We start from the raw sequence: 27,011 nt of genomic DNA on the forward strand, positions 1-27,011 counted from the left end.
TGTTCATCCTGTCTTCGAGTGTCACATCAAACTGCAATTTACACTATATTTGCAAAGTGGCTGTAACCATTTCAGGGTGCTGTGGGACAGAAACCAAATGTGGCAACTTTTCGCAGTAAAGCCACAAGAACTTATGTTACACATTAATGGAAAAGAGGAGGGAAAGCCTTGAATAAACAAGCATTTCTGATGGTTGAATTGGTGGGCTTAGGGATAGCATTTTCTTCTGTCTGCAGTGAAATCCAAATTGCCCATCAGTTTAAACCATGCAGATTGCTGCACACAGGCTCAGCCAGGCTCTCCAAAATGGAACGGCTTATTTTGATAACCAAGTAAATTTCCAGCAGTTGCTAAGGAAACTAAAGGATTCTTTGTGCCAGTTATTGCATTGAAAAGAACCAGAGAGGTGGAGGGAGGGGAGAGTGTTAGTTGATTAGGAATTTAAAGCCTGCGTAGATGGATCTCAGTTCAGGAAAGTGAGGACTATGACTGGGAAGTTCCTGGAGTTTTACTTCTTCCAAGTCTTCCTGGTTTGGCTGAGCCATCCAGTCGTTTCCAGTAGTTTGTTGAGAAATTTCTTTTATAGGCACGGTTGCCAATTTGTAGGGCCATTGCTAGAGGAAGACTGAATTTGCATATCTTTACAAAGAACAGGACTGTTACCAGTAAGACTTGCCTTATGAAACCTGATCACACATTTGGGGGTTTCTCATTCTTAGTGAAGCTCTTGGTATTGTTTGTTATGTCTCTAGAGGCCCCCACTGATTGCATAGTGTCCTACATAGAAATGACTTGAGATACCAACTCTTGCCCTTTAACTCTGGGTCCTGTTTGTGGGTTCCTACCTCATAAAAATTGTCAACTTTTTGTACCCCATGATGCTCAGTGGGCTTTGGATCTGCCAGGCCTAACCTTGGTGGTTACCCTGCTGGGGCTGTGAGTTTAGTTGGGCTCTTACTCTTAAAGAGGGTCAGCCCACTCTACCCCCATGGAGAGTATCTATGAAGAGTTTTAATTAACCATTTATCAATTTAATGCTTTAAGAAGCCATATTCTAATAAATGAAGAGAAACCCCACGTGGCTTTATCTCCGAATGGCTTCTTAAGCATTCTGAGCCTCAGTACATACATCTTATTAGTGTGAGAATTAACGGAACTAGTGTACCTGAAGGGGCCCAGAGCGGTAAAGGACAGCTACTACTACTGCTACATTTATAACTATTACTACTACTGCTATTATTGATATTGTTCTTGTCATCAGTATTATTTTCCAGAATGTGGTAGGCATAAAAAGAATTTTATACCCAGGACTTCTCTCCCCCAACTCCCTCCACCCTCGACCATCTCTCATTCCTCTACCATTGGTAGGTCTTACTATGAAGTGAGATGGTTTCTATCTTAGCGCTCACTGGTTGGTGCTCAGAATGAAGAACAAAGAGTCTTAGGTTGTAGGATCTGGAACAAGGAAGGCACGAAGGGTGTGTGGCTTCACTCTGAACAACTGCTAGACCAGTCCATCTCGTGTCTCCCACCAGGCAGAGGTGCTCGGTGGGCTGCAGTTCTTTCCCCTCCAAAGCCCCCGTCTCATCCCTCTGTATAGTCCAGCGTGGGGACCACTGGGGACCAGAGTAGAGGACTGATAAAGGTTAAATCCCTAGATGGGGATTTTCTTTTCCCTCAAAAACATCGACTTTAGGCTGGGCTGTGGTTCCTTCTCTAAGAATCTGGACAGAGTGACCCGGCATGAAGGCCACTTCTGAACAGAAGCCCTAGGGGCCCTCACAGACTCAGCCAAAAGAGTCAAGGTCCTGGTGAGGAGTGTGCCCTAGAACAGATTTATGATTTTTATTTGATTGTGTATACACACCAATGATAACTATTTTCTACCATTTGGTCCCACATTGGTAAAATACTAGAATGCTAGAAAAAAATATTCCCCTTTATCACCCCCTGGGGAAAGAGCCAACTTACTTGTGCTATCTGGTCTGGCAGACCTCTGGAGAGAGTCTCAGGTCTGGCCTCCAACTTGTGAGGCTCAGAACTTAGCTGAGGGAAGAGCTGTCTCCCAAAAACATGCTCACCAGAGAGGAAAATGAGCCAGGCAGGGTGCTCTCGACGGCGTGCCAAACTGTGGGGGAAGCATTCAGTATTTCTTCTCAGACACAGGAATTACTTGAATGCAGACAATTCTGAAATCCCATCAGCTCTGACTCCCACCTACTCACAAAGGAAACGAGTCCTTGGAATTAGCGGTCTCGGGCTGGGAGGAAACTCAGTTCTGCATCCTTAGCAGAATTAGAAGCTATAGGGTATGCTCTTTTCTACCTAGAATACATAAGAATTGTGGTATCTTGGGAGCCCCCAAATCAGATAAGAATGTGAAAGTAATTCTCTTCCATCCTAATGCCTTGTGATTTTGGCTTCTGTCTTTGAACTTTGAACCACAGTGGGGTGGTTTGTGTGTGTCTACATTTTCAAGGTAAAAGTCTGGGGCACATTCCTTCCATAAAGGAATCAAATGCAAGCTCTTTCCCATGCTAATGACAGAATACTAGTGGTGCTTTTATTGAGAGCATGCATTTCAACTTTTTTTTTGGTTGGCATATTTTTAATTAAAATAACATTTAATGGTTTGAAGCTAAAAACCTGATGTTTCTGCCTAGGAGTTTGTAAAGGAATGATAACATATGGAGAAGTTTAACATTTAAATTGAATTTTATTATTTAAAACAGTAAAATATTTTATGACTACAACAATGCCCTGCCAAGCTCCATTTCAGCATCAAATGTGCTTTGTAAGGAATCTTACAAAGCTAGGGGAAAAAAAAATACATTTTAATTTCTTATTCCCCAAATGCTTTTTATAAAAAAAAGTTCCCACAAACGTGTTTTCTTTACAAATGGATTCTTGTTCTCTAAAGTGTCCCTTCGAACATCTCTAACAAAACAATAAATCTGGATACCCAGGGGGTGCTTCCTTATGACAAATAAGATGTAGTCTGCTGGCTTGAGTTTGGCTTGTCGATGTCCTAAGGGTGGTCTTCTAACATCCTAGTCACCTCCTTCTGTCCCCTCCCAACTCCTCAGAAGCCTGATGTCTGGCAGGAAGTGGGGTTTATAGTTTTCACATGTGAGTGTGCTTAATTACTAAATAGAGGAAGTTTGATAAGCTGCCTTCCTTCCTGGTACTTCAGGTGCCCCCCCAGAAAGCTGTCACTCTCCTGACTGGTGACAGAAACGGGCAAGGGACCATATATCTGATTCCATCCCCTGCAATCTGCAGGATCAGGGACCCGGGTTGAATTTCCAAGGATGTCATAGGCTTTGTGCCTGAACTTGAGAAATTCCCAAAGCTTTACAACTTCTCCCTCCCCCAATTTTAGCACAAAAATGATATTCGAAGACCTCCATGCAAGGCTCAGAAGCATTTTTCAGAAATACTCCCTCCCTTCAGAAGTACCCTCCCTTTCTCATCTTCCCCAACTCTACTCCTGCTCCTCCTGCTCCCGACATAAATCCTCATCGACATGTCTTAACCTCAAAATTTGGCTTCCAATTAGACATAAACATGTAAACTTGTAAAATACCTCTTCAACTTCCCACTGCCTCCCACTGCTAGGGGAACCATTCTGAATGGGAAATTTAATAACAACACCTTGCTTGCACTATCCTTCCTGTTTTAGCATTCATGCTTTTACACCACACACACACACACTCAAAAGTTATTTTCCTGTGACCGCAAATGATTCTTTTGGGGATCAAAATATATCTTAACAAGCTGTGGAATTATGCAGTATACAGATGGCCCTTGGGGAGGACCCATACTGCTTTGGAAGAATGCATATTTTTAGCAGAACAATTTGAGCATCACTGGGAAAAAAAAAAAAAAGGTTCTGGACATTCTTACTCCTCCTTGAGGAGTGGGGGTGGGGGCTGGCAGTGGAACGTCATGGAGAGAAGCGCAGAAGGCACAGGACAGTCTTGCGATTCACGGGCTCTGACCCCGATTGTCACTTGTGGCTAACTGTGCTGTCTTTGTCTTCCCTTCCCTGTGTCTTGGTAGGAAAGCCCAGTAGTTTCTTTCCAGAGGACAGTTTTATAGACTCTGGAGAAATCGACGTGGGGAGACGGGCTTCCCAGAAGATTCCTCCTGGCACTTTCTGGAGATCTCAGGTGTTCATAGACCACCCTGTGCATCTGAAATTCAATGTGTCTCTGGGAAAGGCAGCTCTGGTTGGCATTTATGGCAGAAAAGGCCTTCCTCCTTCACATACACAGGTAATCAGAACGCCACATCTCCTGCTCACCGTGGGCTCCTGTCCCGCCTCTTAACCTCAAGTCAGGAAGCCTGGTACTTACCCCTGGAGCCTTGTGCCTGAGGGGCATTTCGTGTATTTGATATCCCATTCCTCCATTTCCCTCTCTAAGACCCTAACTTTCTGATGAGTAGGGCTCTATCCCTGTTTTTTTTTTTTTTTTTAAGAAAAGGGAATTTTGGGAAATACTCCAATAGCCTTTCTACTGTTACACAGTCACCTATGTTAAACAATCCAAGAAATGTAACCTGAAGAGAAAAGCAGGCAGACTTGTGTTTGAATCCTCTCATTATCAGCAACGAAGCCTCCCGCCAGGGACTCATCCACTCAGCAAGTTTCTCATCTCTCCAATGGCAACACCAATATCCACTTTACAGGGCTGTTGTGAAGAATCTAGAAGAACATATATAAGGCAGCCAGTGCAGGATCTGGCTCAGAGGACATGCTACTTCCCTAGTCTCTTACATCCCTTCTGTCCTTTGGGGGTTCACAGTTACCCTGACCCATGCACACCAGAAATACCTGACGACTCATCCAGGATGATTTCCCAATTACCAGTTATGAGGGGTAAAGGACAGACTTGGTAAGGTAAGGTAAGGTCCTCCCAGCTCTGGGATTGGAGTAACATAAATCAGAGGCATCTATCAGATACCCCCAGGCCACATGCAGGCTTCGTAGCCCCAGTCGTTATGGAAGATTGCTAGGTAAAAGCTACATAAATGTATTTGCTGATGGTAGAATCACAGGAAAATAAAGCTGTGGCCCCTGATTTCTTTGTAGAAGAGCAGTCCTAGTCCTGGACTTCATTTATATGTGAAATAAAACAGATATCTTGGTTTTTAAAAAAAACTAATAGGTTTTTTAGGTAGGTAGATAGATATCTTGTTTTTTGTTTTTTTAAAGATAGATAGGAAGGTGGATAGATGGATAGATAGCTAGGAGACATAATTGCTCAGTTTGCTTGCTGGTAGACCAGTAGGACTTAACCACCTGCCTGTTGTTAACACCATGTGAGTGAGTTCTCTTGGGTCTCACGCTAGCAGGTTCTGGTCAGTCAGCACTGTATCTGACACAGCATGCAATTATTGATAGAATTTTGAGCTAATCCAGTTTAAGTCCCCTGAAACTGATTGCTAAAACTGGAGCATTTAGAAAGGATCCTTGATAACAGGAAGATGGATACAAATCACATTTTCATTTGCACTTGATTGACATTTAAGGCACATCCAGTGTTCCAGTCTGGGTCCTTGAGCCCTGGGATTCCCGCCATCCCTTGCAGAGCTGGGGTGCAGTCATTAAATGGCCAGGTTTCCGATCATGACGTGCCCACCATTGGAAAAGCATGTTCATCTTGGTACAGACTCAGCCAGATGAAGACTGCCCACATATACACCAAATTAAAGAAAAATGAGACTAAAAACTCATTCACTATAATTATGCTGCACTCACAGGGAATCTAGAGGCTATTACCATGTAAAACGAGGGTCTGGGAAGGAGTCAAATTTGGTTGATCAACCTGCATGTGGCTTTAGCCTTCTTGCCTGCTCCAGGTTGGGTTTCTTGTGTGCTCCCCAGGAGAAGTGTGAAGAAGGAATCTAGCACATGGTGAAGCAGACACATGCTAATTGTGCCCACTTTGTACTTCAGTTTGACTTTGTAGAGCTCCTGGATGGAAGAAGGCTCCTGACGCAAGAGGCACGTAGCCTGGAGGGACCCCAGCGCCAATCTCGGGGAGTCGTCCCCCCATCTAGTCACGAGACTGGCTTCATCCAGTATTTGGATTCTGGAATCTGGCACCTGGCTTTCTACAATGATGGGAAGGAGTCTGAAGTGGTTTCTTTTCTCACCACTGCTGTTGGTAAGGGAGACCTCCCCTGGGGTCTGTGGGATCTTGTCTCTTTGGGTGGAAGGACACTGGGGATTCTGTGGATTGGAGCCAACAAGGGAATGCATCTTGCCCACAGTTGTCGATGCCACCTGGAGTCTGGCGTGAGTCCATCCTGACTGGGCTTGCTGGACGGGATGGAAGTGGGAATCAGGGAAATGAGGGAAGGGAGGAATGGCAGGAGGGGCTGGCAGGCTATTCTGGGCTGTTACCTACTGCTTTTCCTGTGTTAACTGTGCACCAGCTGCTACATTGAAACCAAGAGGTAGAACTGACAATGAGATCGGAACCCTGTCTGACCAGCCACATAGAGGCAACATCTCTTCTTGTCACTTCTCTCACACACCTGTATAGCTTCTTTGGCTCAGTGCATTGATTCGTGATTTGGGTTTTTGTTTTTCTTTTTTAATTTTTTTTTTTTTTTTAAGATTATGTTTATTCATTTGACAGACCCAGATCGCAAGCGGGCAGAGAGATAGGCAGAGGGCGGGGCGGGGGCGGGGGGGGGGGGGAGGGAAGCAGGCTCCCTGCTGAGCAGAGAGCCTGATGCAGGGCTCAATCCCAGGACCCTGAGATTATGACCCAAACCCAAGGCAGAGGCTTAACCCACTGAGCTACCCAGGCGCCCCCTGGGTTTTGATTTTGAGTATGTGTGGCTTTTTGTTTGTTTGTTTGTTTTGCCTTTGGAGCTAACAGTCCCTGGCAGTAGAGAAAAGAAGATGAAGGCTCAGAGAGAGAATGAGAATAGCAGAGCACAGGTCTGGATGAACAATGTAATCAGCCAGACAGGTTGTGTTAAAAACAGTGACGTCTTGATCTCTGACACCGAGAGCCAGCTCTGATGTTTGCAATAGGGTTTAACACCTTCTCTGTCCCTTGTCATGGAAAAGGGCTACAGCCCTCAGTTCAGAGTGAGCCCCTAGGCCACTCCACAAGCCTACCAGTGTCTGGGGAGCGCAGCATCTTGTTCTAAGGAATTACCCGCACATCCCGTAGACTCTGTCTCCTCCTTAGATGGCCATAGGACACAGTAGTCTCAGTGGTTCATTTATTCTGAGTTTGTATTAGAAGCATTATGACATAGCCTGGAGACAAAATCCCCTGCAGGAAAATAAAACTTACAGAAAATAAAACTCCACTAGCCAGAATGCTTGGAAATAGGGTTTCTGCTTAATGAAAAGCTTTATGTGGTATAGAGTTCACCTCCAAACCCTGTCTCAATCCTTGACTGGGAGCCTCTGGGACATGGAAAACGGAGTTGAATAAAAACCTCTGAATCTGGTCCTTGGATCCCTAAAACTCCCACAAAACCCTGCCTTCTTCTAAACAGCAGTCATCATGGTCAGGCCATTTCCCTCTCATTTGCCATTTTGCCATTAGTGTCCAGGCAGAGACCACCTTCCCATTAAATGCGGGCGTGGTTTATACCCTTCTGCTATCCCTGCAGGCTCCGTGGTCTCTCCTCTTGGCAAAATGAGGCCAGTGGAGGGCCGTCCGGCTACGTCAGCTCCCAGGGAGGAGAGAGCACTTTGTGCCGTCCTGGACTGGGAGGCGTCTGCCCTCGCTGCTGCTCTCTGAGGGCCTTGAAGGCGAGGAGCAAGGACGTCAATGTAATCTGTGCCCCCAGCCTGGACCCTGATATGCAGGGTGACTCAGTGGGTAAAGCCATGAGCCAGAGCATGGCGTTCCCTCTGCTCAGCCCCCTGCTGGTTCCTTCCTGGGGAGCTAGAAGCTCTGGGTGCAGCCCCATCCCGTACTGGGCAGCTACTCGTGGTCCTCACCAGCAGTGAGGCTGTCACTCTGTTGGGTTTGCCAGGCTCCAGACCCAGTTTCTTTGCTCTTTCTGGACGCAGTGGCTTCGTTTTAACAGCATGGACTATCGAGTTGTTAGCGGTGCCTGAGTGAAGCTTTGTGGTCTCACAGCCTGACTTCACTGAGGCATAGCTCGCAATCATGCTTGCTCAGAACTGAGCTATCTTCCAACCAGAAGTCTTTATTTTTAATAACTGAGCATAAATATAAAAAGATATTAATATAACCCACCCCCCCCCACCCCGGGAAAGCTACTTGTAATGAGGTTATGCCTCTCAAAGAAGGTACCTAAAACATAGGTATAGTTAGCTACCTTTGCCAACTCGTGGCTTGTCAGAGCTTGCTAACCTGTTTTGCCATAATTAAGGTGATAGTCTTGCTTTTCCCTCTGGTTCTCCCATTCTTAGCTTAACGATAAAATCAGACTTTACCTCCCTTAACCCTATAGTATCTTTTAGAGCAGAGAGGCTATCCTGTGCTTTTGGGGGCTTCGTGAACCACTTGGTGTTTCGTGAAAATACAGGTCCTTCTTCAGCAGCTGGGTCATTAGGTTCCACACATCTGACCCGCACCCAGATGCAATGCTGCTCATCTGTGGACCGCATTTTGAGTAGTAAGGGGTACGGTGTCTTAAGAATGGCCTCAGACATTGCTGTATAAAGCGTCACACAGGAAGCTGGTCTAAAATTTAGATTCCTGGGCCCTGTCCCCAGGAGTTATGCCCCGCCAAGCCTTAGGTAGAGCCCAGACAATCCTGATTCCAGTAGTCTGTCAACTAAGCTATGAAAACAAGTGCCTCATGAGCACTGCTTTCTCTTCCTTCCTCCCCTAACTGCCCCACCGTAGCTCTGTGACCATAGTCATCAGGTCACCTCTCTGAGGCCCATTTCTCTTATATGGAAAATGAAATAATAATAGTCCTCTGCAATCCCTGTTGTGAAGATTAGAGTAGGTACAAAATACCTAGCACAGGCTTTGGCCCTGTGAGCACCCAGCCAGTGGAAGTTGCCAATAACCTCTTCCACCGTCCTGCTCCCCCCACCTTTCTCTTGCTGCCTTTTGGACTTGTCTGTCTTCTTTCAAGCTACAGTGATTGTTTAATGAATACCTTTTTTTTTTTCTTTAATACAAAAACAGACGGATTCTGATGTTGCTATTAATCCCTCTCTCCCCAAGAGTCCATGTCAGCTGAGTCTCAGCTGTCTGTGATTGTTACCTGTGAGCTGTGAGTTGTAATTTGTCTTGGCAGGTTAATTAAAAGTTTGGGTCTTGTTTTAGTGAACTCATTATGGTCCCCATATACAGCTGTAGGTCTCAGTTTTGCTTAACACAGAGATTGGAATATAACCCTCCCTTCATTACATGTTGAAACGCAGATCTAGAATTTAAGAAGATCTGAGATGTCAGAATCCAGGGTATTTATGTCTGTTTGTAATTAAGTAACAGGAGAAATAATTGCATTTAATTTAACAAATGGGTGTATTGTGTACATTTTTGCTTTTCCCTCCATTTAATGCAATCCAGCTGATGATTTTAAATTAAATGAGTTTATCTTCTGCCTTGAAAAAAATCTAAAAGCACTTTAATAACTGTATACATAAAGATATACACACAGAAACCTGATGTTGACTGAGCTCCCTCTGAACTGGATGCATTTACATTTACACACATACACACACACACACACTCTCTCTCTCTCTGAAACTGAGTAAGTTTTAGAATAAAAGAGAGCAGCTGTTTTCACAAAGAACAGTTTTTCCCTCTTATGTGGAGATCCAGAATTTGAAGATAATGTTGTTTCTGGTCCTGGGTCCCCTGGGGGCAGGTAGCCTTGCTGACCCCAAGTATTGAATGAAGTAGGCAGATATATACAAGCAACTAAAATATAATTCAGTGGTGCCGTTTACAAAGGGAATTAAATATGTTCTTTAAGCCTCTAGATAACTCAGTGAGGTGATTATTCTTATTTTTATGATCACCCTCTATTGCAGAAGAGGAAATTAAGGTTCAGGGATGGCCAGAGAAAAGCTGGGACTTGAATTTACATCTGACAGTCTACAAAACTTGGGCTCTTCTTTCTTGAGCAATCTGCCTCCTTCCCAGGATCAGGTTTCTGGTTTGAGTGTGATGCTTCTCTTTCCCACCTGTTTATTCACTCAGCACATACTCTGAGAGTGCCTACTGTGTGTTAGGGGGCCATGCTTAGCCCTTTCCTGCGTATGATTTAATCATCCCAGGAACCTTAGACACTACATGTGGTGAGCTCAACTTTACAGATGAAGAAATTGTGGCTCAGAGAGTTTAATTGGCTTGCCCAAAGTCGCACAGTTATTAGGAAGGCCGGGGCTAGGATGGTAACTTGCTCTCCCAACCCTGTATTTCCCCAGTCTGCCCTACGGTAGCTTACTATTTGCTGTGACACTATTAAATATTTTATTTCTATTTGTATTATATGGAATTTAATTTCCCTTTTATTAACTTGCTTCCAATATAACTAAGCATCTTACTTTAACCCAGGAAGTTTCCTTGCGAAGTCATTAAAAAGACCATAGGAGGAAAAAACAAAGCTTACAGCATCCAAAACTTCAAAAATAAAAATATCTCCAGATGCATTGCTTGCAAACCCCCGACCTGACAAATCAGTGTTGGAGTGTTTTGGGTCTCCAGAGAGCATCTTATCTTTTAGTTCTGGTTGATGCTAAAGCAAAAGAGGACAGATCAACCTGACATGGTGGCAGTGATGAGCCAAGTTGGAAAATACCAGAGATGCCCCACGGTGAATTTAGAAAAGAAATGAGAGTCATTGTTAGAAAACATAGACCCAGCAGTTTTTGTGAGAAACATGCCCTGGTCTTCCTGGTCTAGGACATCTGTGCTAATGAAAGAGAAGAATCCTATTCTTCTCTTGGGCCACTGGCTATTGCAAATGGACCCATGTCCAAGGACTAGAAGCAGATTTCGTCCCTCTCTCCCCCATTCCCTTCTTCCTTCCTTTCTTCAGTAAACAGTACATTCCTGCTTTTTCCCCAGTTGGAGATACAGAGAAGGTAGGACGCGGTTTCTGGCAAGGGTGGCTCGTGATCTGATGAAGCACTGAAACAGGAAGTGTCTCTAATCCATGGAAAGGAGAAAAGAAAGGTCCGTTCTGGAATCACCGGTCAAAGTGCCACAGGGGTTGGAGGAAGGCATGGGCATGTCCAACTTGATGGGTCAGGAAGGGCTCCCAGATGAAGCGGCATTTGATGGGATCCTAAAAGATGGATGAAATTGACACACTGGGCCAGGGATGGGAATGGGCACTGATGAGTTCATTCCACGCGATGAGTTCATTTGTATGAATGATGAGTTCATTCACACAAACAGTGTGAGCAAAGGGAGGCAGGCAAAAACTGGAAGCTGGCTATAAAGAGCCAGAAGTTCTGTTCGACCAGAACGCAGGATGCCCTGGCAGGGAGGAGGGAGTTGTTGGGGACAAGCTTGCACGCCTCCCTAAGGCAGAGTTCATTCTGTAGGTATTGGGTGCCACTGCAGGCTTTTGAGCAAGGGAACAAAATGATTAGAGCCAGAAGGTTTATCTTATGGATCCCAGAACAAGAGCTCATTAATTTATGTAACGAGAGGAAGTTGCTGGGTTTGAGCTTTGTGATTTCCTGAGAAAAAAAGAAGGGAGGGAAAGGAGGAGGCAGGAAGCACAGGAGGTCTGGGTCCAGTCTGCTGGTGGCGTTCTTATTTGCTGTGCCTGCACCCCATTCCTGTTTCTCTCTAGATGTGCACAGATGCTTTCCCATGAGCTTCTGTCTATCCTCCAAGGGTAGTCAAAACTGGGTCCTTGATGATTCCAAAGACCCACAGACTGTACCATTTCCATATTTCCTTTGCTCTGATCAGATAAGACTGCAGTGCATTTGCAAGCATCTAGAGCAAAAAAGCCCCGGCACCCTATAATTCTTGCTTGTGTAAAAATCTGCACTACTTCAAAGAAAAGACTAAGAAAAGTGATTGCAGAATGATTTTCAGTTTTTAATAAGCTCTGCCCCCACATACCCATATTCCCTTCCTCTGAATAATGAGATATGATATAGCGGTAAAGTATCGAGGTCTCTCAGTAATCAGCTAACCTTCTTGTAAATGACATTGGCAGCACTTCGTGAAATTTCCACTGGAAACACATCTTTGGAAAAGTGCCTTGTGAGTTCACCTCTCCCTGATAGCAGTGATTTATTCAGAACAGTCTGGTATAAGTGAAATGAAACCAGAGGCCGAGGGAGAACTTGGGCCGGCACGTTGGGGACAGACCATGGCAAAATTCCGTTTAGGAATATCAGAGTGGTACAGCTTCAGACTGGGGACTGAGCTAACTCCGCGCAGTGCAGACAGGACAGGAGGACAGGGTTCCCCTCTACCCCCTCCACCCCTTCCACTCCCCCCAGGATCTCCCTTGGACTGCTGAACCTTCTGGGACCGGAACCTGGGACTTCAAGGGCAGGAAAGAAGGAAAGATAGCTCAAGGACACTGTAGGTACCAAACAGTCTCTAGGAAAATGGTTAGAAATGTGTTTCATGTGCACATAACAACATCCCTGCTTAGGATGGCCTTGCAGTAGGGTGCGATGTTCTCAGGCATGCCCCATCTAGGGTGTCCATCCAGGGCCCGGGACTGCACCCACTGGTGGAATCAGGTACGCGGCTCTTCCCACCGCTCATGTCCTGCCGTCCTCAGATCCAGCTGCTCTTTTCATGCTTGCTCCCTTGTGGTCCCAAGGTGACTGCTGCAGCTCCATGACGCCTCTGCACATCAGGCTGGAGAAGAAGAAAGGACATGCTTGAGACAGTTTGAGATGGTCTTGAATTTAAATAGTCATCAAATACATATGTAAATATATAATGGCAAATGGTAAATACTCATTGTGGCAAAGAGAAGAAGGTGCTCCAGAGAAACAAACAGGAGACTTAGTTTAGATTGCTGGGGCAAGGGTAGGAGCAGGAGTTGTTTAGATGAAGGTCAGGGGAAAGAATTTACCAGCAGAGGCAAGAGCATGTGCAAAGGCCCTGGGATAAGCAAGAGCTGGAAGTGTTCAAGGAGCTTTAAGATGGTCACATTGTGGGGTGTGGGGATGGATGAGAGAGTTTAACGGCTCCTGGGATGGGGATTTCTGATTGCATGTGAAGAGTTCTGTTTTTTAAATTTATCCTAGGGGTAACAGGAAGCCACTGTGAGACTTTGAGCTAGAGTGACCTAATCTGATTTACGTATTTCAAAGTTTCTCAAGCTTTGGAGCTGCAACTCCAGGGAGGAAGCTGTAACAGGAGTCTGGGCAGGGACTCAGGCTGACCTGAGAATAAAAAAGAACACATTTGATCTCTGTATTGATGTTTGGAGATTATTGGCAAACCCCAGGTATTAAGATGATATTAAGGAAGGACTGAGGAATGGTCCGTTTCAAGGGCCAGCGAAGCCATGCCACTGGCAAATGTGCCTGTGAAGGTCAGAGAGCTGCAGGGAGGGGACCAGAAGAATGTGCCGGCAAGAAGTTCAACAGGCAGAGTCTAGATATTTTAGGACCCCTGCCCCCATTACAGCATTTTAGCCATCTTCCTCAATCCATAGCCAGAGCTTGCATTCACTCTTGGTTGATGTTTCTGCCACTTTGGGATATAGAATGCCAAGAGCCTTTGCAAACTTTTTATTTTATTTTTTATTTTAAGAGAGAGAGTGCACATACAAACAGAGGGGGAAGGACAGAGGGAGAGAGAGAGAGAAGCAGGCTCCACGCTTAGCTGGAAGCCCAACCCAGGGCTCAATCTCACACCCTGAGATCATGACCTGAGCTGAAACCAGACGCTTAACCAACTGAGCCACCCGGGTGCCCCAAACTTTTTATTTACTTAAATCTTACTCTTAAAAATAAGCCAGCTGAGGCTCAGAGAAGTCACATGTCTTGTCCAGGGACACACAGCCACCAAGCCCCAGGGCCAGGATCAGAGTCCCAGTACTCTGTCGATCCAGTTCTGGTGGTTCTGTGCCAGGTACTGTACTGGGGGTGTTATCCCTCAGTTCCCCAACAACTTGAGGAGTTGGATTCTGTGTGTTCCCACACAGAATTATGAATACGGAAAGAATTATGGATACGGAAATGAGGTTCAGAGATCGAATGCTATTTGTCAAGATCTCACACATAGGAAATAGCAGAGCTGGGTTGGCAACCCAAAGCCTGTGCTTCCTCTGACATCTTAGTGACTGGGTCTCTAGTGTGTGATGACATCCCCTGTGTGCCTCCACACTCTCACAGTCAGACAATCGTCAAGACAGACAGGGGCTTAGAGGGGATGACATTCATACCTCCTAGACTCACGGTGCGCCTGCTGTCCGCAGCTGCAGGGCAGCCCCTGCCTTGGACTCCTGCCGAAGGAACCCCTACTCCCACCCCCATTCAGGTTGAGTTTCTGATAGAAGATATCTTGCTCTCAATGGTTTAGTGTTTGAGACAGTGATGGCTTTGTTTTTATAACTGAGAATGAATTTTTTATTCTCTGATAGCTCTTTTCTCTCACATTTGATAAAGGCAATTACTCAGCCCCGTCTTGCCAGCTGGATTCTCCCAGGACAGAGCAGTGCCTTTACCAGGGCTCTCACATGGTGGTGTCTTTCCTCCTTGCCTTGGCAGTAGCACTGATACTCGGGACCTGACTGCATAGACAGCCTCCAGTTCACTAGCACTCCTTTCCGAATAACCCTAACCAAGTCTGACCTTGGTGGGAGCTAGCTGAAATTATCACTTTGGCCAGAGTGGTGGTGTGGCCTGGAGAAAGGTCAAAGGCTTTGGAGTCAAAGGGAGTCCTGGGTTTGAATTCTGACAGCACTGTTTATAAGCTGTGGGACTTTGGCTGACTCTGAGCCTCACCCAACTCCCCTGCAGTTGGGAATTAAACCTACACTAGGGAGTCTGACTACGACATGAAAGCATGTAATTCATGGTACATCCTTAGCATGTTTTTAAGTGTCTCTTAATTATTCAACATTTCTTGAACATCTGCTTTGCTAAGTGGCAGAGATTCATCAGTGACTAAAATGGATGCCTTGCCCTCCGAGAGCCTGCAGTCAGCTTGGAGAACTGACCTTTCATACAGAACTCCAACGTAATGTGGTCCGCACCGAGAGAGAGGGCTGCTTAAGCTCCCCTGGGAGCAGAGATGAGGGCAGCTCCCTCCGCCAGGGAAGCAGGAAGAGGCTGGGAAGCATAAGGCACTTGTCGCGATGGATGTGCTAAGTGAGCTGGGAAGCAGTGTGCAAGTCACAGGAATAGAGAGAAGGAGATGCTCCACAAAGAGGAGACATGGAGATAAGATGGTACCCGTCTCTGCTCAACCTCGAATATAACCACTGATGACTGTGCAAGAAGGAATCATTATTTGCACTGAGAGGGGAGGAAGCAGTCTGCACAGTGGCTCACCTGAGGACACAAAGCCAGGTCTTCCGAATCCGATCCCAGTGACTTCTCCTGGAGCTGGGTTGCCTGGCACAGGACTCTGAACATGGCAGACCCTCGCCAGATGGACAGTGAGCCCCAGGTGAAAAGGTCAGAGATCACAGATGCTCCTTGCAGCCAAGATCCTTCTTCTGTGGACATGAACTTCTTGTGAGCAGTTCTGAAGGAAAGAAGGCCCAACTGACAGTTTAGGGCACTGCTGGGCACTTGGTTGAGGAATGTTCTTTTTGTCCCAGGAAATTTGTGCTTTCCAGGGCTGCTGGATTCAGGAGGCAAAGTAACTCTCAAACCGGTTCAAGTCTTGCAGTCTTTCTGTGCCAGAACTGCTGCAGCTAAAAAATGGAAATTTGGGTTCGGTTCCAGAACATTCCAAGGCACTAAGTGTTACATATTCTTATAAACTGATCTTCCAGTTCCATAGGAAACTCCTCAAATGTCCCATTCTTCTAATTTCAAGTCTTGTCATTCTTTGTAAACTCACCCCTGCCTCTCTGAACTATTTGGCTAAATTAATAGTATTAATGGCCACTATTTACTCAGTACATACTGTATCTCAGTTTATCTTAGATGTTTTACATAAACTTTTTCGGACACTTACAACAGGCATACAAAGTAGGCATTTTTCCCCAGAGGCCATGGAGCTCCAAGTGACTAAATGACTAGGGCTGAAGTCCTGTACCCAGTCAGTGAGGAGTTGGAATTCAAATCCATGTCTGTCTGACCCCAGCACCCACATGCTGCTCCTCATGCCTCTGTGTGAGAGTGCCTGGTGTGTCTACTGCGAGTGGCTAGAGGTCCTGAAGGGGATGCTTCCCAGAGAAGAGCCTAGAAAGTGAGCCTAGGGACAACCTGTAAGGGCTTCGTAAACCAACCTAGAAGTCTGGCTTTGAAGGCAATGGGGAGCACAGGACAGTCTTCGAGCAAAGGTATAGCATGATTCAGATCTTGGCTGGATCTCTTTGGCAGTGGTATATAAAAATGGGTTGTTTTCTCAGACAAAAATAAGGCGGCCAACTGAAAGACTTTTTTGGTAACCAGTAGGGTTAGGTGAAGGAAGAGGACCTGATTTGGAGCAGCTTTTGCTGCTTTGTATAAAGGAGGGGATGCATTACAGGACATTATAGACTGGTTTTCTTGACCACTTGTATTTTACCTGTAAAGGGGAGTCAGAAAGTTTCAACCTTGGAGAATGGATACGTAAGGATAGCATTAATTAAATTAGGGAGTGAGGAGGGGGCGTTGGCTTGTGAGGGGAAGGAAGTACAGAGGGTAAGTTCACATTAGATTTGAGCAGCTAATGGAATTTCTAAGTGGATGTTTGTTTTTGACACTTACCAATGGGCAGATGGATAAATAGGTGTTGACTTGGAGATAGCTGTGACCTGGAGACAGAAAGCCATCGGGGCGGGTATAGGAGGAGGCAGGTGGGACGGTAGAGTACTGAGAAGCAGGGAGCACAGACAGAACCCCAACATTCAAAGGGTAGGCCAGGGACATACAAAGGAAGTAGCCTTAGAGGAATGGTAGGGAGCTGCTGACAAAGAAGCTGTTGGAGTTGGCCATTAGCGGGTCATTGGCAACCTCAGCAGACAAGTTTCCGCCCCCTGTTGCAGGCGGAAGCAAGGTCACTAGGAGTTCAGAAGTGAGTGAGAGGTGTAGAGTAGAAGCAATTCCTTCTAGACAGAGCAGGGAAGGAGACAGATGGGAGTAACCTGAGGAGGAGGCAGGTTCATGGAAAGGTTTATACAAGGTGGGGGGAGCCTTGAACGTGTTGTCAGCTGTGGGCAAGGAGCCAGGGGGAAGATTGGGAGCCCAGGAGAGAAGGGAGATGATTAATGAAAGGAGGTGGGAGACTCAGAGTGGAGGGCAGATGCAAAAGGACCAGACCTGGGAAAGGAAGAAAGACCCCACTTCCTGTGGGGCAGGAGAGGGCAGTGAAGATGGGAAAAGACTAGGTTCAAGGGTGAGGGTAGAGGAAAGTAGAATACAGGGGAGGGTGCATGCTGACCCTCTAGGAATGGATTGCCTTACTGAGTAAGCCCTTCATGGCCTAAGTAAACTGTATGTGTTGCGTCCCATGTAAGGCAGACTGAATCAGATCAATTATATTGTGTGCTGTGGCAGGAGAGACAGGGCTAACGTGACTTCATGGTTAGATCTGAAGCCAGGCAGCCTGTCTGGAATCCAGTCTCTGCCACTTATTAGCAGTGTGACCTGGGGCAGATCATTAACATATCAGTGCCTCAGTGTTCTTATCTGAAAAATGATGACAATACTAGTATGCATTTCATGAGGGTAATTTTGAGGTAAAATGAATTAACATTTGTTAAAGGCCACACACATTGCCAGGCACGCGGTAGATGCTACACAGTGTTTATTATTGTTATTAGCAATAATCGTCCCTGACGGTTTTCAGTTCTTGCCGGGTCCCAGGAGTGTGCTAAGTGTAATACATACGTAACCTAACTTAAATTCTGTCCTAGTCCCAGGGAAGCAGGAGTTATTATTTCCTTTATCTGGATGAAGAAAAGAGATTCAGGCAGGTTACCCACTTGCCACAGTCCTGTAAGGAGTAAGGGCAGAGCCAGATTGGAGTCTACAGCAGTCTGACTCCAGAATCCATGCCATTTCTACACTGGCTCTTACACGCTTTATCTGGGCTCCTCCCAGGTCAGGACCCCCTGCCCCCGGTACCCCTCATTCCCCGTGTCCCATGGCAGCAGGTTCCCAGGACGGGTGCTTTCTCAGTCCCTGGCTTCTCGGGGCCAAAGAGTTTGTACCCAAGGGTCTGTTCTCAGGGAGAGAACTCCCTTATCTCTGCAGTAAAGTCCAGGTTTAAAAAGATTACAAATCTAGCTGAGGTTTGGGCTGGTTTCTTGCTGCTTAACAGAGCAGAGGACCTTCTGTTGAAATGACAAGAGTATGAGTGTTATATGAAGGGTTATAAAAAGAATCGCAAGCCAGAAACCTCTGAACATCTGGTTTTCGTTTGAGTAGCTGCTAGTTCATGCCTTTATCTGAGCAGCTCTCATGTTTGGGGCTAATAGACGCACAGTTTGTTTCATTCCTGGTTCATATTACGCACCAGCCTGATTTTTTAAAATTTTATTTTCGTTCGTGTCATAAGCCAAAGAGCTCATGCAGGAGAGCAAGGGATGGACTGTGTATCTCGGACAAGCAAGACAAAGCCCGGTGCACTAAGGCAGGAAGACTCGGGTGGTATTTTTCACAGATACAGTTTGCATTTTTCTCAAGCTTATATACGCAAGCTCTTCCGTGGAAACCTTTCATTTGGGAAATGGTTCCTAATTAGCAGCCTCACCTCTTTTTCAATGAGAGGAGAGGAAGGTGAAATCTGTTGAGCCACTTCAGGTGCCATGGTCTACCCTGAGCACAGTTTATTGACGTGAACTCATTTTAATTCTCATAACCAGCTTGTGCCGCGAGAGCTGGTCTCCCCATCTTCTGGGTGAGGCAGGGGATTGCATTCAAGGTCACACAGAAGCAGAGCTGAGATTAAAACCCAGGTCCACCTGATTCACAATTACTTTGCAAGTTTCCAACACTTTTTGAAGGCACTCTGCACTGTATGTCTTTTCTGCTCTATAAGTAATAAAAACACCTTTAGGGAGGACGCTAGGTCCTAACAGTCCTAAAAATGAAAGACAAAAATACATAGCATAACAAAGAACATTGACTTCTAGTCAAAATCCAGGGCTTCTGGGATAAATATAAAATAAGCTTCCTGGGGTGCTTGTGTGGCTCAGTGGGTTAAAGCCTCTGCTTTCTGCTCAGGTCATGATCCCAGAGTCCTGGGATGGAGCCCTGCATCCTGCTCTCTGCTCAGCAGGGAGCCTGCTCCACCCCCCCACCCCCACCGCTTCTCTGCCTCCTTATGATCTCTGTCAAACAAATAAAATCTTTAAATAAAATACACTTTCTTTAAAATCACTGATAAAGAATAAGGAAGGGAATAGCCATTAGCCGTGTTCTAGAAGCTCTGGCCAACATAAGCCAGAAAACAGGACTAAGAGGTTGAGACAAAGCTGTCATTATTTGTGAAAGATATGTTTTTATTCCTAGAGAATCCAGAAATATTAATTGAAAAACTATATTCCTTAATAAGAATTCGAACTTGCAACTGGGATACAAGATAGCTTTTCAAAAGTCAATAGATTTCCCATATACTTGCAATCACCAGGTATGAAATATAATAAAAAATGTCTCAGTCAAAAAAAAATCAATAAAAATTAAAATATCACTTAATGAGAACTCTATGTGACCTGTTTGACAAAAACTGTGAAATTTTATTGCGAGCCATAAAACAGGACAGGAATAATTAGGAAATATAGCATGTTCCTAGATGAGAAGGTGAAACACTCTAAATGTGTCAGTTTCTAGGTTTAACGGAGTGTCAAACCGAACCCTAAAGGAGATATAGGAGACGTGACTGAATGGTTTAAGGCTTCATCTGTAATAATAAACAGATGAAAGTAGGGAAGAAATTCCAAAAGAATAATGAAAGGACACTCATCTTTAAAGATACTAACATACCATAAATCTAAAATAAAAGAGAATAGGAGTCAAACAGATTAAGGAATTAAAACTACCTACAAATACTACAAGGTGCATGAAAACCTTTAATATTTGAAAAAAATGAGGAATTGCAAGTTAATGGAGACAGAAAGGCTTAGTCGATAAATGTTGTTAGAATAACTTGGAAAAGCAGAGCTTAAAGCAGAGTTGGCAAAGTGGCATTCAGAGGGACAGATGTGGCTGAGAGACACAAGGAAGGCGTTTTGAGCCTTCAGTGTTGGCCTAATATGTAAAAAAAAAGGTTGGTTTCCCATAAAGCTATATGTTTATGGCTTACCTTTAAAAATCGGAGACCGAAATTCCTGCAGGAACAAGTCCCTGCCCTCTCAAAAAGTCTGTAATTCACCACAGTCTACACCTTATCCGGTTTTCTCACACCTGACCTGCTTTGCTTCTTTAGCTTACCTGCATTGGCCCCGGGGAAAATTTGAGTTTTCACCCTCTGATTCAGACTTCACTTCATACCATATGCCCCAATAAATTCCAGATGGACTAAAGAGGTAAACATTTGAAAGCCAAACCAGAAGAGGGTAAAACCCAACGATTCAGTGAAGGAATCATGAAGGAAAAAAAAAAGCCTGGCAAATGTTTACATTAAATTATAAAACTTCCATATGTCTTCTAAGTCTTGTCAAAATAAGAAGGAAAATAGTAGACTGAGAAAATACTTGAAATAAATATGAGAGACCAAGGAAGGGTTAATATCTATATTATGTTTAAGTACATTATGCTGTGAAAAAAATTATGATCTTATAGATAAATGGCTAAAGCTCCCATATAGAAATTTTCCAAAAATACATAGTTTGCTGTAAACATACATGAAATATGTTTAACCTCATTAGTAATCTAAGAAGTGCAAATTAAAATAATTGGGTATTTTTTTTAACCTATAAATTAACCCCCTCTCCCAAGTTAAAATCCAACCCTGAATGGGTTGCAGTGAAATTACAGCCATATGTATTACTAGTTGCATTGTAAATCAGTGCAGCCCTTTGGGCAAACAAGTTGACATTTTATATTAAATCATAAAAATGTTCATATTTTCAATGTCCGAGAGTCTTTCTTAAAGAAGTAAGCTGATACTTAGGAAAAGCTACTTGCTTATCTCAGCATTTCTTACAATTGTGAAAAATTAGAAACAATCTGTGTCTAACAATAAGAAGACATATAAGCGAATTATGGAATATTCACTTCATGACTGTTACTCAGCCATTAAAAATTATCACCATGAAGTGTATGAAAATGTGGGGAAATGCTTGTCATTTTCAGCCCCTGAAGGACATGAAAGTGATGTTTCCAGCACAAGCGCATCTATTAATAACAGTGTCATTTGCTTGATCTGATAATCTGAGGCAGAACTGGAACTGGAACTCAAGGCTCCCAACTCCAAAACTATGTTGTTTCCGTGAGTCCTTCCTGCAGACCTAAGGGATGTTTACAAGACGTCAGTCAGGGTTGTCTGTCAGGCCAGCCATTGGAGTCTGTGCTCTTCCCAGGGGAACCTAATGTAGTCCTCAGAGCATTAATGATAGGGGGTGTGAAAGGGACTTGTCAGCCTTACATCCTCTGAGAGCTGGCGTTTTCTGCACTTTCCTCCTCTTCCCATTTGGCTCCAGTAATAAAGGGAGCAAATCTAGAGGCCAAGGAAGGATCTGAGTTGAACCAAAGTCCATAGCAAGTGTGGCAGGTGCTATGGGACACGTGTATTTCTTCAGCTCTCTGTGACACCTAGGTGCATATAAATATTTCCACTGTTTTTTGGTTTTGCTTTGGAAAGAATGCATTAAGTTAAAACCATTAACCATGAAAGCACACGGGGTACTTTCTAAGTCAGCTTCGCCTGAGGGGAAAGGCAAGACCCCAGGTGGTCCTTCCATCCTGAAAGCCTAGTGTTAGGGGAAAGCAGAAGCGGCTTAGTGGGATTTTTTTTCTTTCAGAAAGCAAGCCTATTTTAAAGAATTGTGAGCTTTGAAACCTGAGCCTGCCATTCTGTTTCCTGCATCCCCCATACCCAAAACGGACAAGAATTTTCTTTGTACCAGAGTTTGCCATAACAGTAATAATCCCTTTTGTTGTATAAGACTTTTAGCCTACTGAGCACATTGACATAGAGTTTTTTGCATTTTTCGATGGTATTTGGATTATTGTCCCTATTTCGTGGAAGCAGCATCTGAGGTTCAGAAGTTAGGGGTCTTTTCTGAAAAGCTCTTTTTCTGGTCCAGAATCACCCAGCAAGCATATGGGCAAGCCTGGGTTCCAGTCCCGTTCTGACCCGGCTAATCATTCATCCTTGCAAGCCCACGTTCATCCAGTCTGTGTCTCTTCTGCAGCGTCTCCGTGCCATGTCCTGTGCTGGGCTGTGATGACAGCTGAGGACATGTGTCTCAGGGATCTCTCAGACTGCCGGGAGAGGGACTTGGATGGGCAAGGTGACTAGGCTGAGTTATGAAGGAAAGGGGAGGAGTTTGGGGGAGCAGTTAACAAGGGAGCTAACTTGATTGGGGCAGGGAATGGGTGACATCTAAGCTGAGACCTGGGCAACTGGCCAGGGAGAGTGAGGTGAGTGGCATGTGGGGAGCACGAGGAGGAGTGGCTACGGTAGCAGAAATGCTAGAAAGTGCTTTTTTCTTTCTTTCCTTTTTTTTAATCTGAGGCAAGAGAGAACTTCAAGAAGGAAGGACTGGAAAATCATCTCGAATGCTATTGACAGGAACTTGTGGTTGAAGGTTATATTATCTCCCTCCTGGGGTCCCACCCTAATGAGAGCTGTGATTTAAAACAAGGAACAAACCCACAAGGACAGTGTAAGGTTTTTTCCGGCGAGATAAACACAACACCAGGCAAAGTGGGTGCAAGGCAAGATTTATTAAAAACGCTCTCCGGCGAAGTTTCAGGGCTCAGGAGAAGGGGAGCCAGGAAAGTTGCGCCGGGAGGAGGTGGGCACCCTCGGGCGAGGTTCCGCCACTCTGAAAGCAGAGTGGCGGAAGTCGCGCCCAAGGCAGGGAGGAGGGGGCTTTTAAGGGGTCTCGGAGGAAGCACAGGGGTCTTTTGGAAGTTTCCCTTATTTGGATATCCCGCCTGCTCATCAGGATCCCATTGGTCCACGGGAGCCCGGGGCGGGGGGTCTCAGATTCCTGGTTGGGCCTTTGTTCTCCTGTCCCAGCTCAGGTCTTGTGGTGGGAACGTTCGCCATCTTTAGTAGCCCTTCCTGCCAGCCCAACAGACAGAAAGAATGAGAGACAGTAGACATCAAGAGATGTCAGCCGACTTTTGGGAACCGGAAAGTGGATTGAGTTAGCAGCATAGAGAAAGCTAAATACTGAGCCTCTGCTGATTAAGATGTCAGTGAGAGCAGACCCCCCCACAAAACCTCAGAAATGGGGGACCAGGTGCAGCACAGGGCAACGGGAGGCCACAGAGCTGAAACGTGGAAGGGTTCAAGTCTCTGTGAGAGGTAAGCAGCCACAATTAGACCCTTTGGTCTTCTGGCCCCATCTCACACAGACAATCAAATTATCCATCAAGTGTAAGAGTAAAGATGATTACAGCCATAAAAGCTCCTAAAACCATACCTCCCATTCACCTTTTCTCAAGAAGCTCCTGGAAAATGCGCTCCATCACAACCATGAAGTAGACCATCCTGAGGGGTCCAGGAAACAAGGGGTTCAGTAAATGAGAGAGGTGAAGAGAAGGCCCGGAATGATGGGTGTGTAGCGGGCCCAGAAAACAAACAGACCAGACCGCGCAGCCGGGCAGGGGGCTCAGGAGGGAGATCCCCAGGCAAAAAGAAAAACCTTGAGCCAGACAGATTACCTGATATGTTCGACCATGTGGAAAATTCTGTTTCAGAGGGATTTTAATTTTGTTGGATCAGAGGGGTAGAGCTATTTATTAATCAAAGCTTTTTATTAAAACATAGGAAATAGAAACAGAAAATGATGCTTTTCCATTAGATCACACCAGGTAGGAGTAGCTAACTGTAGTTAATAGATAACACCAAATGTAAGCAAAACAACAGCTGCTTAAGTACATTCTTTAGAAATGAGTAAATTCTAGAAGAAATAGCCAAAAGAGCTGAGACTAGTTTTCTGGGGTGGGGCAGGCCAGTGTGCATGCCGTTAGGGCAGAGGACAGCTATTTTCATCATAGGCTTTATAGTATTGTTTGACTTTTTAAACTATGTACATACAGTACTTTGAATTAGAAAAAAAAAAAAGTTAATGTTAGAGAAATCAAGGAGGAAAGAGTTGAAAAGTATACACTGGAGGTAGGAACTTCAGTGAGACCCCTGGTCCCTTCCACATCCCTTCACTTAGCCCAGTCCGTTGGGAAGACTCCTTTGCGAGTAAGTTCCAACTCCAGCATTTTACCCAAGGAAGTGTGCATTTAGTTCACCCCCATAAGAGAATCTGTTCTTTCTGCACCTTCCTTGTCTAGAGTGACCCAAGGTGAGGCTCCCGCGGTAACTGGAAGTTATAGATGATTCCCTCACCCCCCTCCATACAGTGTTATGGTTGGGAGGAGAAGTTTTGGAGCCTGAGTACCTGGGTTCAAGTTCCTGCACCTCCTCTTGTCAGCTGTGCGGCCTCGGGCAACCCTAGCCAAGAAAGCAAATGAGGCCCTGGGAGGGATAATTGGCCCAGATGTTGTTAGGAGGGAGAAAGGAGGGAACGAATGCAGAGCATGCTCCCTACTGAGCACCCGATAGATATTAACATTATTGTTAGTCCAAATTCTGCTTTCGTGTTGGTTGCTTTCACAGATTACACGGTTGTCCAAATTTGGGTTTTACCTTTTGGCGCCCAACTCTGTTTACCCTGCTAAAAAAGCAGATCAATTAAAAACATATATATTGGTTGTACTTTTTTTTTTTTTTTTTTAGCAGAGCACTGTGCTGCTCCCTGGGAGAGACAGAGGCAGTCCTGTACGGGGTCCTTGCCCTCGAAGAGCTTCTCACAGCCCAAGAATTGGCACTGATAGCATGAGGGCGGGGGTTACCGTGTCATGTGCTATGAACCGTCAAGGGGATTTTGAGAAGGCCAGCAAAGAGGGTAGGGTTACTGTAGCCCAGGGTGGGCCAAAAAGGCAGGGAGGATTTGGTTCAGAAGAAAGGAAGGGAGGGGCCAGGAAACAAAAGTCCAGGATGAGAAGCTACTGGAAGTGTAGGACCATGTTGACCTGACAGAGAATGAGAAGAGCCCATTCAGATCTTCTCAGATCAGCTTCTCTCCAGCTGTGAGACCCTGAAGAAGGTCATGAGCTGCAGAAGGGTTAAATGAGATCATGCAGCGCACCTGCATTCCACCTGACCTGCCGCAGACTCTCCCATGATCTTCTTTAGTTTGTACTTGGAGTCTGAATCTCAAAGCAGAAGCCTGTTGACTGGCTGAGGGTCTGAAAGAAGACGTTTTCTTGAGGGGAGTTCATGGGGGGAGTCGGAGTACTCACCTAAACCTGTGGTTCTAGCCAGCCTGGTTGCTACCAGTCTCAAAACCTTGTTTAGAAAGGAGGGCTGTTTGCAGTGATGGCACTTGGGGTCTCCAGTTCAAACTGGGGAAGTCTCTCTTGCCCCTCATTATGACAGCCGCCCGCAGACCGCCCTTCCCAGCCTCGGTTCCACTGCTCATTGTAGGTTCCCACCTGCTACTTCCCCTGATTCTGAGAACACCTGCCTTTGACCGTGTTCCTCTTTCTAAATACCCCAACAGCCCTTTTCTGCCTGCTCCTGCCTGCCGGGCCCCCAGTGCTGAGCAGCAGTGCGTTCCTGGGGGACCCGAAGGGGTTGTTTCCCCTCGGGGCTTTCCATACGGATTCACTACAGGCTCTTAGGGTCTCATGACCCACCTTTTTGTCTCCCATATCAGACTGCTGCACCTTCGTCATATCTCAGCTGTTCACCAACTGCTTGCTCTTGGCCTGGCCATGAACTGAGAGCGGGGGCCGGGAGGTGGGGATACAGAGGGGCTTAGGCCCTTTGGCCCTCTGAGTGTTAATTGGCCTGGGGGCGGCAGGCCTAGAGATAACTAGTTTCCAGTAATAAGCTGTGCAGAAGACCTAGCAGTTCTTGCCTCTGTAATCGTGAGCAAGCCTGTTCCCTTCTCTGAGTCCTCGTTTCCTCCTCTATAAACCAGGGATAGTGATACCTGACGCGGACTGCTGGTGAGTGCTCAGTGAGATGATGTAGATTTGTCAGCTTGTCCCAGGGCCTAGCACACGCAGGGCCAGTAAAGGACGGGGCTGAGGGCCATCCCTGTTGTTGTTATTACCTTATTGAATGTCTGAATTTACTCCTTTGTTGTTAAAAACTGGTACCTGTGCTTCAAATCTAAGAAGCTTAGAAAGGAAGAGTGAGAGGTCAAGTATTCTAGAACATGCTTGACGTTCAGAGGATGCTTGTAAGTGCTCTCTGGCCCAGAGTCTTTCTCTTAATTTATCGTCCTAGCAGTTGAGTGTGAAGGTTGGGATTTCCCTGGGGTCTGGGGGGGATGCGGGGTTCCACTCAGCCGTCATGAATTAAAGCCACTCTCCACAAACCTTCCAAACCCTCAGATGCCCAGAGCAGCAGCCACCTGAGACCCAAGTGAGTTGCAGAGAAGGTGGGCCTGCAGCCTCCAGAATGCGGCCGGCTGCCAGGAGTGGCCAGTGAAGGGAGGCAGGCTGGGTTGCTACCGGGGCTGACGTAGGCAGAGATGCTCTCTCTACAGTTGCGGCGCTTGGGACCTGTGGGTCTTTTACTCTAGCCCCCAGAGGAGGCAGAAGGCCTAGCAGAGGGAGTCTGTTCCCTGGGAAGGTTGGTCATGCTTTTCCTGCTTTCTGCAACGTCCTTCAGAAGCCTCAAGACCCAGCAAGCCCAGCATCAACCCCCCTCACCATGTAACCCTGAGTGGGGGCCGCTCCAGCGGCTTGCTGGAGACAC

General features: G+C 45.8%; 1 protein-coding gene across 1 annotated transcript in view; it reads left to right on the forward strand.

Annotated features, from left to right (window-relative positions):
* TENM4 (teneurin transmembrane protein 4) overlaps positions 1 to 27,011 on the forward strand; it is a 721,609-nt gene that overhangs the window by 533,636 nt on the left and 160,962 nt on the right. Inside the window, exons 12-13 of the mRNA XM_059187848.1 lie at positions 4,063 to 4,277; positions 5,963 to 6,173. Coding sequence (XP_059043831.1) covers positions 4,063 to 4,277; positions 5,963 to 6,173 — 426 coding nt within the window. The remainder of the gene's footprint in view (positions 1 to 4,062; positions 4,278 to 5,962; positions 6,174 to 27,011) is intronic.

This window comes from Mustela lutreola, chromosome 1 (genome assembly GCF_030435805.1).
Source record: "Mustela lutreola isolate mMusLut2 chromosome 1, mMusLut2.pri, whole genome shotgun sequence".
Taxonomy (NCBI): domain Eukaryota; kingdom Metazoa; phylum Chordata; class Mammalia; order Carnivora; family Mustelidae; genus Mustela; species Mustela lutreola.